General features: G+C 63.9%; 1 protein-coding gene across 10 annotated transcripts in view; it reads right to left on the bottom strand.

The window, feature by feature from the left end:
• Positions 1-762: 762 nt before the first annotated feature.
• Positions 763-15,513, bottom strand: part of Brsk2 (BR serine/threonine kinase 2) — a 51,314-nt gene continuing 36,563 nt past the window's right edge. Inside the window, exons 13-21 of one of the 10 annotated variants that reach the window (XM_076847796.1) lie at positions 12,959-13,024; positions 11,041-11,101; positions 10,150-10,357; positions 9,579-9,627; positions 6,481-6,604; positions 4,781-4,961; positions 4,622-4,711; positions 2,285-2,332; positions 763-782 (exon numbers count right to left, since the gene is read on the bottom strand). In XM_076847796.1, coding sequence (XP_076703911.1) covers positions 763-782; positions 2,285-2,332; positions 4,622-4,711; positions 4,781-4,961; positions 6,481-6,604; positions 9,579-9,627; positions 10,150-10,357; positions 11,041-11,101; positions 12,959-13,024 — 847 coding nt within the window. Of the gene's footprint in view, positions 783-1,001; positions 1,220-2,284; positions 2,333-4,341; positions 4,428-4,621; positions 4,712-4,780; positions 4,962-6,480; positions 6,605-9,578; positions 9,628-10,149; positions 10,724-11,040; positions 11,102-12,958; positions 13,025-15,513 lie in introns of those variants that run through there. The other 9 variants (XM_076847791.1, XM_076847799.1, XM_076847792.1 and 6 more) reach the window with 9 other exon arrangements.

The following is a 15,513-nucleotide window of genomic DNA, read 5'->3' on the forward strand; positions in this document are numbered from 1 at the left end:
TGGTCCCCCCACCCCCACACCCTTTTCCAAAAACAACCAAGAAAAAAAAGTTTATAAAAATATCTTGCAGGAATTCTTTAAAGTTTACAGTAGCTTGCCAGCGCGCATCTACCGGCCAGCCCCACTGCCCCCAGCCCCCAACGGCTGTGTCCTCAGAGGGCACCTTGGCTCCGGACCCACCCTGCCCGAGACAGACAGACAGACAGATGGCAGGGACAGACAGCAGGAGGGCATGCCGCCACCCCTTCCCTGAACAGAGAACAGAGAAATAAGGAAACTCAATAAATTAAAATAGCAAATAAATAATACTGGTCTCAGCCCAGCCCCACAGCCTGGCCAGCCCCAGCAGCTCCGGCGCCCACAGGGTCTGTACCACTCAGCCAGGGAGGACCTTCAAAGCCAGGTGTGCCCGCGGTCCCCAGTGAGGCAGTGGAGAAATGGATGCAGACGAGACAGGAGGTGGCCCTGGAGAGGCCAAGATGCAGAGGAGAGGAGACGGCCGGGAGGCCTCCAGGCCCCTGCCCGGGAGACGGCAGGGCAGGCTGTCCCTGCCGCAGGTCTGCTGGGCTGGAGGAGGCATCCCGGAGCCGGGCCCTCCTCCCGCGGGCCATGCGGAGCTGCACGGGGGCTAGGGGCGGTGGACGTGCGCTGGCCTCGCCGCCCGCCCGGCAGCAGCAGGAGGAGGGAGGGCGGTCCGCAGCAGCTGCCTTCGGTCAGCCAGTGTCCGCGCGGAGCAGAGGGTGGCCTCCTGGAGGTGGCATGTTAGCTTTTCGGGATAATTCCTGGTATCAGAGCGGAAACAAGCGACGTCGTCAGAGACAGGCAGAGACAATGACCGCGAGAGAGAAAAGAGAGCGAGCGGCGCCCCGCCCGCACGCCGCGGCCCCGCGCTCTCCTTTGCTCCCAGGCTTGGAGGCAACGTCTGGGCGGCTGGCCCGGGTCCACACTAGGCGGTGGCGGTGGGCGCCACGGTCAGCGCTGTGCTGGGGAGGGACTAGTGTCTAAGGCTGCTCGCAGCGGGCGGCGGGCGGCCCCATCCCGGCCGTGTCCTTGCCCATTGGGTGCTCGGCGTCCCCTCCAGGGCCAGCGGCCGTGGAGTCACCGAGGGGGCCGTGGGCACTCCGCTTGGCGGGCGTGCTGGGGGCTTGGGCCGCCTGCCCGTTCTTCTCGTCTGAAAAAAGTTGTTTAATTACGTCAAAGAAGTTACTCAATGGGCTGCCTGGGTACACAGAACAGAGACAAAAAAAAAAAGAAAAGAAAAAGAAAAGGGTGGGGGAGAAAGAGGAAGGGAGGGAAGGAGAGAGAACAAACAAACAAATGAACGGAGGGGCCTTGAGGAGGAAGAAAAGCCCGAGGAGATGTCTGAGAGGCAGGCTGGTGGGCGGGCGGGCAAGGCTGCAGCAAGCAGGCACAGGCGGGAGGCTCCCGCCCCCAGAGGGACTGCAGAGCCCTGGGAACCCCTCCTCTCCCCTCCCAGCCTGGGGCCATGTGGGCTGGCGGATCCCATTCTGGAAATAGTGGTGTAAAGGCCAGGGCCCACTAGGAACACCAGGTCAGCAGCTGCCCCCTTCAGGAGCCTGCACAAGGGTGGGGAGGCTGGAGCCAGCACCCAAGGACTCAGCAAGGGAATGTGCCTCCCAGGAGACCTGGAGCCAGCCCCTGGCCAGTGTGGACATTCAGCAGCAGACAGACAGATGGACGGATGGGTGGACAGGCATGGAGGGCATAGGCAGGCAGGCAGGGGTCTGGGGACAGACAGCTAGGCCAGGTTCCTGGTCCCAGAAAGCAGGAAGAATGGGCAGAAACAGGGTGACCACCCCTCCGGGGGCCTGTGCTTACTGCCCAGGCACGCCACTGGGGCACCTCAACGCTACTTCCTAACCTGACCTCCATCTAAGCTCAGAGCCCTGCAGGCCTCCTCCTCACCCTGCCAGGCACAGCCGGTGGACAGAATCCATTCTGAGTCCAGGCCAGCACCTATACCTTGGACCCTCACCAACTTTAGGTATGGGGACCCCTTCCTGCTCCAAGCCTTGGGGTTCCTCCTGTGCCTGCCCTGGTCCTTGGGATGGACAGGGGCTGCCCAGGGAGGGGAGTGAGTGATGGATACTGCTCCTGGCAGAAGATGGGGGCCACGGGGCAGGGAGACTGGGTGGTCGGGTGCCTGTGCATTCACAGAGCCTCCAAGACAGCCTCAGGAGCACAGGGCAGCACTGGCCAGGTGGGCTGTGGGGTGAGCAGTGGGGCCAAGGCTAAGGTGCAGGTGAGCGTGAGGGATTCTTACCACATTTGGAAAGCTGCCCCGTCATCATTTCCATACAGTTAGTGGTGTCTGGAGCACAGAATGGAGAGAGGAGGGAGGGAGAGAGTGAAAAAGGCTGCCCACTCCTACCTGACCGGCTGGCCACCTGCAGCCTCTGGCAGGGCCCAGAGGGGTTGGGCCCAGATGGGTGGGGCCAGGAGTGGGCAGGGCCCAGACAGGGAAGATCTAGGACCAGGCGGTGCTGGGAGTGGGCAGGGGCACAGGGCTAGGCCCTGAGGGCAGGGCTTAGAGCAAGGACAGAGTTGAGCTAGTGGCAGAGGTCAGGGCAGGAATCGCCTGCCTGCAGTGGGGCGGGAGCCAGGTGGCAGTGGAAGATCCCCCAGCAGCCAGAGCCAGAAGGCAGGACGTAGCCCTGTCCTGGGGTCTGCCTGGCTGCCTTCTTCTCTGTCCCCTGCCTGCCTAAGGACAGACATACTGCTCTGGCATGGTTTACACTGGCCCCTGTGCATCTTCACTCTGCCACTCAGGCACTGCATGGGGTGGCTCCCACTCACCCCTCAACTTGTCTTGGCCCCACTTCCTTGGCCTTTTCCCGCCCTCTGCTGAGCCTGGGAGTGTCCTGCTGGCAGGGGCCAAGGCTGGGGTGGTAGCAGAGCCCTGGGGTGGAACTGTCCTTCCAAGCCCTCCCTGGGGCCTGCAGACAGATGGACATGTTCATGTGGCCTGCTCTCACTAGGGGCCTCTCAGCCTCCCCACCCCCACCCTGGGTTGGGTTCCCTGTCAGAGTGGCCACCAGGGTTCTGGAGGACAGGAGGTTCCTGAGGAGCTGCACTTGTCCCTTCTATGAGGGACAAGCTCTGGAGCTAAGTCACTGAAGTATGGAGGAGGACGCCAGGAAGGGCTGGGAGACAGGAGACCTATGGCAGGCAACAGTGGGACAGGCTGAGGTCCCAGGCCCACAAGGGGACAGACAGGGTCCAGAGTGAGCACCCAACAGTCTGAAGAACAGCGCTCAACAAAGGCCAGGGCTGGAGGTTGGGGCTCTACTCATGGTGATGCCAGGAACAGAGAAGGACCTCAGCAGCTGAGTGGCCCCACCTGGGCTTCATCTGCCCCCAGCCACACCCACCCTTCCAGAGCCGACGCGGCCTGTCGTCCTCAGCTCAGTCACCTGGCACTGCCTGCTACGTCCAGCCTCTGTTTCCCTCTGCTCTATGGTGGGGCCTGGCCCTTAGGAGGCACAGGCTGCTCATGTCGACTGCACGTCCCCTTGCCCCAAAACAGTGCCTGCCTGGGGGCCAGGGCTAGGGCTGTCACCGTGGGGTGACGAGGTGCATGTTGGAGGCACATCCACAGATGATGGGAGGAAGATGGAATGAGATGGGGGCAGGGTTAAACAGGACCTCCAGGACCCCACACACGCACAGAAGTGATGGACAGGCCCCAGCTGTGGAGACAGCAGGCTGGGAAAAGGGCCCAGTGAGACCCAGCTAGCTGCGGGGCTCAGAGAGGCTGGGCTTGGGCTGTTTTGTGTCTCCAAGGCCCCAACCCCCTTGCATGACTCACAATGACCCCATGCATACACTCAGCAAACCTTTTGCTAACAGACAGCCATGCACGTGCCCAGGTCCTGCCTCCTGGGGCCCACACGCGTGTGCCATGCACAGGGCCAGGTGTGCAGCTGTTGCCTCTCCCCACCAGATGCCAGTGGCCTGGATGCCCCTGCTGGCCAGGGCCTAGCAGCCCTCCCCTGAGTACCCTGCTCTGCGGCCAGGTCCCTGTGCTGCTCAAGGCAGGGCTTCAGGTAGTCAGGAGCTGCAGGGAGATGGGGAGCCCCAGCCCTCTTAGGGTGCTGTGGCAGGGAGCCCCAAGGGGCAGGGCCTTGGTCCCTACTCCCAGAGCCTGCTCAGGTTGCCCCAGTGTCCAGCTGCCTGGGTGCTGGGCCCGCTGGCCTGTCCAGGGCCAGAACAGTCGAGTGGGCATAGGGTGCCCCTCTCAAGGCCAGCCTGGCTCTTGCCAGGCCCTGCCCGCAGCCCCTCCCCACCCCGGCAGCAGGCCGGACACCTTACCTGCCAGCGTCAGAGGCTACTCTCGTAGCTGGTGGCCACCTTCTGGCCCTTAAGCCCAGCACCCCAGCTTAGTCCTGGCACTGGCGGGGGGGGTTCTACAGTGGACAAGAGGCACCTTTCAGTGTGCTGCAGCCCGCTGTGCCCAGGGAGGGGCCCTGCTTCCTGAGCGGTGCAGCCACAGCTTGGGGCAGGGAGGCCGTGCTGGGCCCTCACACCTCCCATCCACACAGCACCACTGGCCACACCCCACTCGCTAGCCACAGGTGCCCTAGCTGAGCCTCCGCCTCACCTGACAGGTGCTGGGCAGACGGCTGGTCATGGGTGCTCAGCAGCTGGGCCTGGATGGTCTCCACCACCCTCTTGAAGCGGCGGCTGGGACCTGGGGGAGATAGGGGTCATATCCCTGTGCGGCACAGCCATCCAAAGCTGCCCCCGGCCACAGGCTCACCTGAGAGCAGGGTGAAGGTGACAGAGTAGATGCCGTTCTCCTTCTGGGCCTCACCACCCTCAGTGTAGGTGATGTCCACCTGGAACTTGACCGGCTTCTGGAACACGGCTGGGCCCCCCGTCGCCTTGTACTCAGCCCGGAAGCTCGTCTGGGAGATGACGCTGTGGCTGAGGCTGGGGATCTGAAGAGCACACAGTGCAGCATGAGCATAGCCGGCCCTCCTGGGAGGCAGCCTGGGAGGCAGCCCTGCAGCTCTGCCCTGCTCGACGCAGAGAATCCAGGCCGCAGGCCCCGTGCTCCTGAGCCTATTTCCAGATCTGTGAGGCAGGCGTGGTGCAGGCAAGACTAACAGAGTCACTGTCCCCAGCCCCCGCCTGTCAGGAGCATGCAAACTGTGGCCCTGGGGTCTGCGGGAGGGCCTGTGGGGAGGGCCTGCGGGGAGGGCCAGGAGAACCCCTGCAGCCTGAGGCTGGGGAGCAGGAGCTAAGGGGAGCATCAGAGCACCCCACTAAGGGTGCAGACTTTGTCCCCTGCCCTGGGTCTTCCGGAGCCCAGGCACACAGGGGCTGAGTCCTCCCCAGCTCAGTCAGATCCGCAGTGCTGAGCAGCATGGGCAGAGCCATGGCAGACAGGCCGCACCAGCACATGGCCTCTGGCCAGCACTGGGAGGGGACCAGGGCCCTGGCTCTGTCTGACACTGGGCTGGCGACCCAGGAGCAGCATGCAGGGACCTGGTAGATGGGGCTGGGAAGGGGACAGGCCCAGGCCTGAGAGCAGTGAGGGAGAGAACAGTGTCTTCTGCAGCCTGAAACCCAGCTGCTCACCCAGGCTGGGCCTCCCTGGCAGGGTTTTGAGCCATCTCTGGGGCACCAGGGGAAGTCCTTAGCTGTAGACACACAGGTAGTAAGGCTTGAGGGTCCCTCGGGCAGTGTGTCCAGTGGGGAAAAGCCACCCTGGGGGGGGCATCCTGAGGCTAGGGGGGGCATCCTCAGTGTGGATGACCACAGTACAGGATGATTCTCCTGGGCCAAGTGCGTGCCAGCATACTGTGGACCAGGATGGACTATGGTGGGGATATGAGCTAAGAAGGCCCCAGACAGGCCTGGCCTAGCACAAGGCAGTCCCAAGACAGTCCCAAGACAGGACACAGGCCAGGACAGGATGTCAGCAGGGACAGAAGCCCCCTGAAGGGACCGAGAGCTCACATCCTGGCTAAAACAATCTCTCTACTCAAGTCTTTGAGGATCCTTCTGCTCTTCAGAACCCAAAAGATGAGACACCCATTCAAGACCCCAAGCCTGGCCCCACCTCACAGGGACTACTAGGTTCCATGGGCAAGGTAGGGGCTGTGTGAGGCCTACAAACCAATGGGTGAGGAGAGGGGCACAGGAAACAGGCGTCCACAGAAGGTCAGCAGGAGCCCACACAGGTCCCTCAAGCTCACAGCCTCCCTTGAGCGGTGTGGCCACCTGCATTCACCCTCAGCCTCTAGCCCACCCTATGCCCAGAGCCCATCCCTCCACAGCCAGCCCAGAGCAGCCCCCCACCCCTGCTGCAGGCCAAGGGCCCCCCGCAGTGCTTCTCCAAGCAGGAAGCACATGGGCAAGAGGGCACCAAGGCTTGTTCTGGGCCCCAGCTGCCTGCCTGTATAGGCTGGACCCAGGGGGGAGGGCAGCCCGCCAGGCCCTGCCTGGCCTCACCGATAAGAAGGCATGCACAATGTCAGCCTTGATGGAGCTCAGGGGCTTGTCCTTGATGACGAGGAAGATCTGCTCCTCCTTCTCCAGGTTGATGAAGTTCCCGAACCAGGACTTCTTGGCCAGCCTGGGGACAGAGGCTGTGATGACTGGCAGGTCCACCACCAGCCCCCAATGCTGGCCCCGTCTCACCCCTAATTCACCCACCCCCAACACCACTGTGTGGTCAAAACCCATAACCATCTCCCCAAACTCAGCCCCAAACCTTAACCTGACCCCCCACACTAACCCTAACCTAGCCCAAGCCTGTGGTCCCAACCCTCTCCAAACATACTAACTCCACCTCCTACCCTGAACCTGCTCTCAGAGGCCCTGCTGGGTCTCAGCTGCACATGCTGGACACCAGCCAGGCAGGCAGGGGTGGGAGCTAGAAGGGAGCCCCAGCCCTGCCCTTCTCTCAGGTCCCTGGGTTTGGGGTAGTCTGCTGTGCCCGTCCTGGCAGAAGTACCCCCAACCTGGTGTACAGGCAGGCGTGGGAGAGAAGCTGCAGACAGCAGGGCCATGTGCCCCTTTCATCTGGTAGGTGTCCTAGGGATGATGGCTGCTGGCTCTGCCTGGGAGACCAGGCCCCACATGTAGATCCTGGACTCTCAGACCTGGTCCAGGGCCAGTGTGAGCTACACCTGGCCATGTGATTCACCTTACCACAGCCTTATTTCCTCAGACTGACCCAGCACCTAGTGACCGCTGGCCTGCCAGCACCCACTGCTGCCTGACAGGCAGGCCCGGGCCCACATGGCTCCCTGCCACCCCAGGTCATCCTGCTCCTCATCCTCACTGCATGAGGCCATCCATCCCCTTTCCACTCTTTCCTAAGTCACAGATGCCATCTGCGGTGGAGACCCTGCCCAGACAGGAGCTGGATGCCAGTGTGTTGGGCAGACACTGCCAGCCTCAGTTGCATCCATAGGGGGCTACTGCCCCTTGGAATGGGAACCAGGGGGATATGGCAAACGTGCAGGTGGCACCTCTGAGTGAGGGCAATTGGCTCAGCCTCTTGCCACCTTGCTGGCAGTCTCCCCCCTGAAGCCCTGGGGACCCAGCCTGCCCACCACCACGGGGCTGGGAGGGGCTCCTCCCCAGTGCCCTCAGACACCACCACAGTGCCCAGTGGAGCACATCCAGGCTCCCGCCCTGGAAACCAGGAGTTGCTGAGCTTGCAGGGACCTCTCCCCAATGACCACCAGCCTGCACACCGGCAGCCATAGGGCAAACACAACTAGTGCACCCACACAGGCTGGGGTGGCAGGAGGGAGGTACCCCCATGCCACTGCCAGCATCTGGGCCCAGGGCAGACAGGGGAAGCAGCAAGGGCAGGAGGACCTGCGCGGGCAGCACCCGCCCTGGGCTGGCCTGAGGCTCGCTCAGCATGACTTTTGAGTGCAATGTTCCCACCCAGCCCCTTGGTGCTCCTGCTGCCCAAAGCCCACAGTCATCTTGTTTGAAGCTCTCTGAGTAAGCTCTTGGCCTGGCTGTGCCCAGCACCCCGTCAGGGCCTGAAGACCTGGGGCACTCAGGGCCTCCTACAGAGCAGACGGGAAGACACAGATGGGTTTCTGACGCCCTCCTTCAAGGAAGACAGAGAACAGCAACTGAGGTCTTGGACTTTGGGTTCTGTGGTGTGGCATCTGGCACAGAGGGTCCCCTGTCTAAAAGAAGCCCAATGACCAGAGGGGCCTGAGTGGGCTGGGGTGGTTCTGCTGGAGCTCTAATGTTCGCATGGCTGGGCCATGTCGTCCAGCCTGGGTGTGGACACACAGGTTCTGGGGATGAGAACAGCACTTAGATCAGAGAACTCAGGGAAACAGACGACCCCCTCAGGAAGTGGGCCTTGCTTGACAGGCTTCCCAAGAGGAGAGAATTCTCCAGTCTTCACAAGGAAGCGGGTCACATTGTGGGCCATCAAGGGAGCCTGTTCTCGTGTTGTCTCTGGAAGCCATGAACCACCTGGGCTGGCGACAGCCAGGGAGCAAGTCCTCAGTACGGAGGAGGTGATGGCGTCTTGAGCCTGGGGGCCACTGCATCTGCTCAGGCCCTTGGGAGGGGATGAGGCTCCGAGGCCCCCACCAGCGAGAGAGGACGCGGGTTGGTGCACTGGAGTCAGGCTATGGGGGCTTTCTTCCAACTTTTCCAAAACACAGAAGACTTGCAAGTCTGAGGCCGAAAGCTTTTGGCAGCAGCCCAACTGACAGCAGAACCAAATAGGGTTCCCAGGCACCCGCTGGCCACCGTGCCTCTGCCACGACGTGACAGAAAGTCCACGGCTCCCCTGCATATGCCGCTCCCAGAGGGTTTAGCACAGAGCAAGCTGCCTCCCGGGGTTCCTTACTGAGCACCAATGGCAGGATAAGTCTTTCCCCTCGCTCTGACAAGGCTGTCCCCACCACCATTGTAGGCAGAGGCCACAAGACCCCCACCAGGCTGTGCTCTGCAGCAGCACTGCACAAGGGTCATGCAGCACTTCCACACATGTACATCAGCAGTGGCCAGAGAGTTGACCAGTAGAGGCCACTGAGAAGGACAAAGAGAGGGCTGGACGCTCACAGGCGTCACCATGGGATGTGCCATACAGGCACCTGGTGTCTGCAGGGTGGCCATGGCTCTGCCTGCCTGGGTGTCCTTTCCTCAAGTTAAGCATTCAAGAGGGCCAGGGTCAGGTCTCACTCTGCCCACTCCATTGTCACCAAGCCTCTGCCAAGGCCATGTCCCCAAGCTCCTACCAAGCCTGCTAGGTCCTCCATGTGGCTGCTGGGCCCTGCATCCTGCAGCTGTCCCTCCTCAGCAAAGCCCGACTTCCTGAGACCCGACTGTCCCTACGATCTCCCAGGCCCTGGGAAGCACAGTGCACCCCCTGCACACCTCACCCCAGTGGGGCCCAAGGTGAGACTCGGTAGCCCCAGTCGGGCCCTGCCTGCAGTGGGACCAGGGAAACAAGCAGGGCCGCCTCGAGAAGGACCCCACCTGCCCTTGGGAAGGGTCTCCCAAGTCCCTCCCCAGCTGGTCTGGTGTCCAGTGCCAGGAGACCTCCAGGATCCACTTACTCTGGGGAGGACTCCGGGGTCAGGTTGGACATCTCTTCGGGTGTGGGAACTGCACACAAGGGAAGAAGAGGGAGAGGCTCAGTCCCTGCCCCAGCTCCCCCATCAACTCCACCAGCCCTCAGCCTGCAGGGAGCTGTCCTGCCTCTGGTGCTGAAGTCGAGCTGTGTCTCCTTCAGCCTCCAACCAGCCCAGACCCAGCTGGTCACCCAGCACCGTGCAGGGCCTGTGTACTGCCCACCACCTGTGGCAGCCGACCCTCCTCCCTGGGCTGACAGCTGGCGATGCTGACACCCAGAGGTGCTGGCCCAGCCTGTGTGAGGTGAGCCTCGGGCAACCTGGCTGCGGCCACAGCTTCTGGTAGAACAGCCCCCAAGAAGGCGGCGGATACAGGGTACAGTGGGGAGCGTGAGGGGAGGAGCTGGGATGGGGCCAGGGCAGACCTGAGAGGGCACCAAGGCTGCAGAGCAGCCCCAGACCCTGCCATCTGTCTGCAGGCAACTCCAATAGGGCTGGGCAGGCCTGGAGCTGTCCCCTGCCCTGGTCCCCTGCCCTGGCCAGTGCTGGCTCTGACCTTGAAGTTTCCGGCGGTGGAAGCGGGGAGAGCCCAGGAAGCTGTTCTTGATGGAGTTGAGCCGTGTCCGCCAGGGCACCCCTCCAACACTTGGGCTGGATGGCGGTGTGGGGTTGGGCGTGCCGGCTGGGCTCTCCTTTGGCGTGTGGACGGGCGTCCCCTTGGGGGTAGGGAGGGGACTGCCCCTCGGCGAGGGGTGAGGGGTCACCTGTATGGTGGGGACAGATTTGGTGTTTGGTTCAGTCCCAGCAGGAGGGAGCCGGGCAGGGGGTGGCAGAGCCAGGGGGCCTGGGGGCAAGGCCAGCGGGGGGCTGAGGCTGGCAACAGGAGGCTGGGCCTGGGCGCAGGCGGGGAGTGGACTGGACGTGGTGCCCTGTAGTGGCTTGTCGGTGAGCTTGGCCTTGCACGGCAAGGTCTGGGTCTTGGGGTTGGGCCGTGGGGCGGCCTGTGGAGGGAGGACGGGTCCAGGCCGCGAGGTGCTCCGGCAAGCTTCAGGCTCCAGGGAGGTGGCCAGGGGGCAGGCCGTGGAGGGGAGCTCGGGGGGAGGGGGGGGCAGGATGGACTTTCTAATGGGCTACGAGGGAGCAGAGAACAAGCGGGCAGGGTGACCATGCAGCCGCCCACATGCCCCACCCGCCCCATGCAACCCAGCATCAGAGCATCAAACAGGACCCCAAGCAGGACGGATGGGCAGCCAGGGAGGGTTGGCCACAAAAGAAAACGGAATGACGAGAAAACAAACAACACAAACAGAAGAACGTGCAGTTAGCAAGAGCAGCAGCCACAAGGCAGCCCAGCCCAGCGGGCCTGAGTCCCGGCCTGTGCCCACCCCCGCCCTGTACACGCGGGATGGCAGACCCACAGCTGAGGTTAGGATGGCTAGTCACTCACCCGGGGACTGCTGAGTGGACTCGTGGACAGGCCTGAGGAGGCACCACTGATGGACCGAGACCTGGGGGTGGCAAAGGACAAAACAGTGACTCGGCCAGGAGAGGCTCCCGCTCCTCTCCCCAGGTGGACCACCAAGAGGCCTGGAGACCCAGCCCAGAGCCCCCAGGCCTTGGGGCCTGGTTCACACCTGCCAACCCTAAGAGGTCCCTGGATGCACAGCTGTGCCTAGGATCATCCTGCTGACCTCACCCATCAGCACCCAGTGTGCAGCTGGGGTCCCTGGGGCTCCTCCCCACACACAGGAACCACCAGCAGCCCAGGCCTGGCACAGGATAAGGTGCCCAGAGGGCCTCAGCAAGGTCTGCAGGCCCCTGAGTAGATGGAGGGACGTGGGGCAAGGTGGAGGCTTGCTGTGAACTGGGTCCAGCCCCATCCTTGCCAAGCCTCCTGTTGGGTCCACTCCCCTGCTGCCTGAGCACGGACCCCAAGGCTGAGCTGTCACAGCGACGGGTGTGTGGACCACCAGCTGGGCACTAGCCCAGCCCTCCACATCCACAAATGTCCACAAGAGATGCCTGCGGCCAGCCCAGAGCCCTCCTCTTGCACCATCACTGCCCCACTTGGCTGAAGACAGGCCAGGCACAGCAGAGAGCCCATGTGTCCACCACCACAGGTGAGCAGCTGCCTGAGGGCAGGCACAGGCCTTGGCCCCACCACACCAAAAGAGAGGACAAGCAAAGGCCATCTCACCCCTGGGCAGCGGCACCTGCCATCCTTAGAGGAGGGAAACAGGGGCAGGGTGGCAGCCACAGGAGAGAAGAGGACAGGAAAGAGTAAAAGACCATCCCACACTGCCCCCAGTGCCCACTGCTGGCCAGCCCGGCTGCAAAGGGCCTCCCGGCCCATACCGAGGACTGGCTCCTAGGCTCAGGAGCTACTGAGGGCGCCAGCACCCTGGCCACCCTGGCCCTTGCCTGGTTCCCAGCTGGCCCCTGGGCACCTATGGGAAGGGCCCTGTGGCAGCAACCTGCAGGTATCCCCACCTGACTGCCAAGGGAGAGGGAGGCAGCGAGACCCTCTGCCAGGAGCCTGCCTGGACCAGCATTGGGCAAAGCCCAGGTGCAGAGAGGGAGCCCAGCCCCAAGGAGGTGTCCAGGGAGAGGGGGTGCCCTGGGGGCAGCAGCCACGAGCAAGCAAGATCAGGGCCCGGGCTCCCCAGGCCAGCCAGGAGCTTGCCACCTGGCGCAAGGAGAGCAGTGGAGCTGCGGCAGGGTTGGGGCTGAGCAGGCCTCCTGCCTGGCCCCCGGACACTGAGCTACAACTGGCAAGTCAGGAGAGGCGTGGTCCTGAGGACAGTGGAGGGGGTGAAGGGTGAGGGAGGGGCCAGGGCACAGGCAGGCTCCACAGGGACGAGGCCCAAGGGGCCAGAGCTCTGGGAGGCAGCTCTGCAGGCAGTGCCCCCACCCAGGGTGTCAGCCACCACCTGCCAGCACAGGGCAACGGGGTGGCTGATCCCAGCCCTTGTGGGCAGCAGGGCCACAGCAGCCAGTGCCAGCCAGGCCCACTGGACCAAGGCCAAGGGCCAGCAAAAGGGAGGCCTCCCTGCTGCCATGTGGGGCTCCTAGGGTGGGGAGCATAGTGGTGCCCCCCACCCTGGGCCTGTGTACGCACCATGTGCGGGTCTTTCCCCGGGGCTGGCCATCAGCCTTGCCCCAGCAAACCCACCCCTCCTGGGCCACAGCACAGCTGGCCATGCTCCTTCCTTGGCTGGCTGGACATTCCATTCCCAGAGAGCAGGGGTCAGGAAGCGTCTGCAGCCCAGCCCAGCCCCGCCTTCAGGCCCTGCCTGTGCCTGCCTGGCCAGGCAGGGGCTGTGTGTCTGGGGCTGGGAGGGCGGACGGACGGGCAGGGTGTGTACCTGTCTTCTTTGCTGAATTGGGGATGGGCTTCAGCGATATCCAGGCTTTTACTGAACATTGCTTTACTACAGCAGGAACAAAGCGAGAAAACAGAGTTACTGCCACGGCCACACGCACGCAGGTCACTGCCAGGCCCGTCTGCCGCCCGGGCCACACGGGCGAGACCTCCACACAGCTCTGAGGTAGGGCATGACCTGACAACCCCAGACCAGCACACAGAGACGGCGAGAGAGGACGGGGCAGGAGCCACAGCAAGCCTGCCTGAGCAACCTGCTGGGCAGGGTGGCCAGGCCTCGGAGGACGCCCAGCCCCCACCCCAGCCCTAGGACCCCTCCAGTCCTGGCCAGTGCCCCTGCGGCCCAGTGCCAAGAGGCCAAGCCAGAAGCTAAAGCAGGCTAGGTGTGCCAGGCCAAAAGGCCTCTGAGACCCTGGGGCAGTCCCACCCCACAGCAGCCAGGCCTGGGGGTTGGGGCAGGAGTTCAGGCCATGCAGGGTGGGAAGGGCTCAGGTTGGCTCCCAGCCTGCCCTGCAAGGCCCAGGGAAGGTGATGGCCACAAGAGCAGAAGGCATGCGCTCGGGCTGCTGGGAGGGTCCTGCAAGGAGCAGCATGCCTACAGCAAGCAGGACACCAGGAGACCCTGGGTGAAAGCGTGTTCAGGGGGACCCTGGCTGCCCCAGGCTGGCAGCTGGTGAACTGGAAGGAGGACCCTGAGGGCGGGCACCCTGGGGTTGAAGGCCCAGCCAGCCCTGATCCCTGGTGAGGGCCTGGGGCCAGCACTGAGGTCTGGCAGTTTATCCTGATGGCCACCCAGCTGCCTGGTGTTTCCGCAGTTTCTGGCAACTTCCTCTGGTGAGGCCCTTGGCACCCCACTGCCCACTAGAGAGAGGGGGCAGTGGGGTGCTGGCCCAGACCCCAAGGCTGAACAACGACAGCCAGGGCTGATGGCACTCCAGGCCCATGTCTGTCCCACACAACTAGGACTCCCACCTGGGGAGGGAAGACTGGAGACCCCTGCTCAGAGGCCACACCCAGCATGTCCCACAGCTCCATCCCACCCAGGCAATGCAGGTTCTGGGCACCCTTTCTCCCTCCAGGGGTCCTACAGGACACACACCCACTCAGCACTCCCCCAGATTCCACATCCCTGGCCATGACGTTGCCACTGGCCACCCACAGAGGGTCAAACATCAATGAGGGACAAGCCTTCTGGACTGGCAGCTTTCAACATGGCTTGATCACAGGACAGACCAGCCCAGCCCAGCCCAGCCCAGCCCAGCTTAGCCCAGTTCAGTCCAGTTCAGCACAGCTCAGCACAGCACAGCTCTGCTCAGCCCAGCCCAGCTCAGCTCAGCTCAGCTCAGCCCAGCCCAGCCCAGCCCAGCCCAGCCCAGCCCAGGCCAGCCCAGCCCAGCCCAGCCCTGCTCTGCTCAGCCCAGCTCAGTTCAGTCCAGTTCAGCACAGCTCAGCACAGCCCAGCTCAGCTCTGCCCAGCCCAGCCCAGCCCAGCCCAGCTCTGCCCAGCCCAGCCCAGCCCAGCCCAGCCCAGCTCTGCCCAGCCCAGCCCAGCTCTGCTCAGCACAGCTCAGCTCAGCTCAGCTCAGCCCAGCCCAGCTCAGCTCAGCCCAGCCCAGCCCAGCCCAGCCCTGCTCTGCCCAGCCCAGCCCTGCTCTGCCCAGCTCAGCCCTGCTCAGCCCAGTTCTGCTCTGCTCAGCCCAGCCCAGCCCAGCCCAGCCCAGCCCAGCCCAGCCCAGCCCAGCTCTGCTCAGCCCAGCCCAGCTCTGCTCAGCCCAGCTCAGCTCAGCCCAGCCCAGCCCAGCCCAGCCCAGCCCAGCCCAGCCCAGCTCAGCTCTGCTCAGCTCAGCTCAGCTCAGCTCAGCCCAGCCCAGCCCAGCCCAGCTCAGCCCAGCACAGCCCAGTCCAGCTCAGCCCAGTTCTGCTCAGCCCAGCCCAGCTCAGCTCTGCTCAGCCCAGCTCAGCTCAGCCCAGCCCAGCCCAGCCCAGCCCAGCCCAGTTCTGCTCAGCCCAGCCCAGCTCAGCCCAGTTCTGCCCAGCCCAGCTCAGCCCAGTTCTGCTCAGCCCAGCTCAGCCCAGCCCAGCCCAGCCCAGCCCAGCCCAGCTCAGCCCAGTTCTGCCCAGCCCAGCTCAGCCCAGCTCAGCCCAGTTCTGCTCAGCCCAGCCCAGCTCAGCTCTGCTCAGCCCAGCTCAGCTCAGCCCAGCCCAGCCCAGCTCAGCCCAGTTCTGCCCAGCCCAGCTCAGCCCAGCCCAGCTCAGCCCAGCTCAGCCCAGCCCAGCCCAGCCCAGCCCAGCTCTGCTCAACCCAGCTCAGCCCAGCCCAGCCCAGTTCTGCTCAGCCCAGCCCAGCTCAGCTCTGCTCTGCTCAGCCCAGCTCAGCCCAGCCCTCCTCTGCTCTGCTCTGCTCAGCCCAGCCCTGCCCAGCTCAGCCTAGCCCAGCCCTCCTCTGCTCTGCTCAGCCCAGCTCAGCCCAGTCCTGCTCTGCTCAGCCAAGCTTAGCCCAGCCCTGCTCTGCTCAGCCCAGCCCAGCTCAGCCCTGCT

Source organism: Callospermophilus lateralis, chromosome 2, assembly GCF_048772815.1.
Source record: "Callospermophilus lateralis isolate mCalLat2 chromosome 2, mCalLat2.hap1, whole genome shotgun sequence".
Taxonomy (NCBI): Eukaryota; Metazoa; Chordata; class Mammalia; order Rodentia; family Sciuridae; genus Callospermophilus; species Callospermophilus lateralis.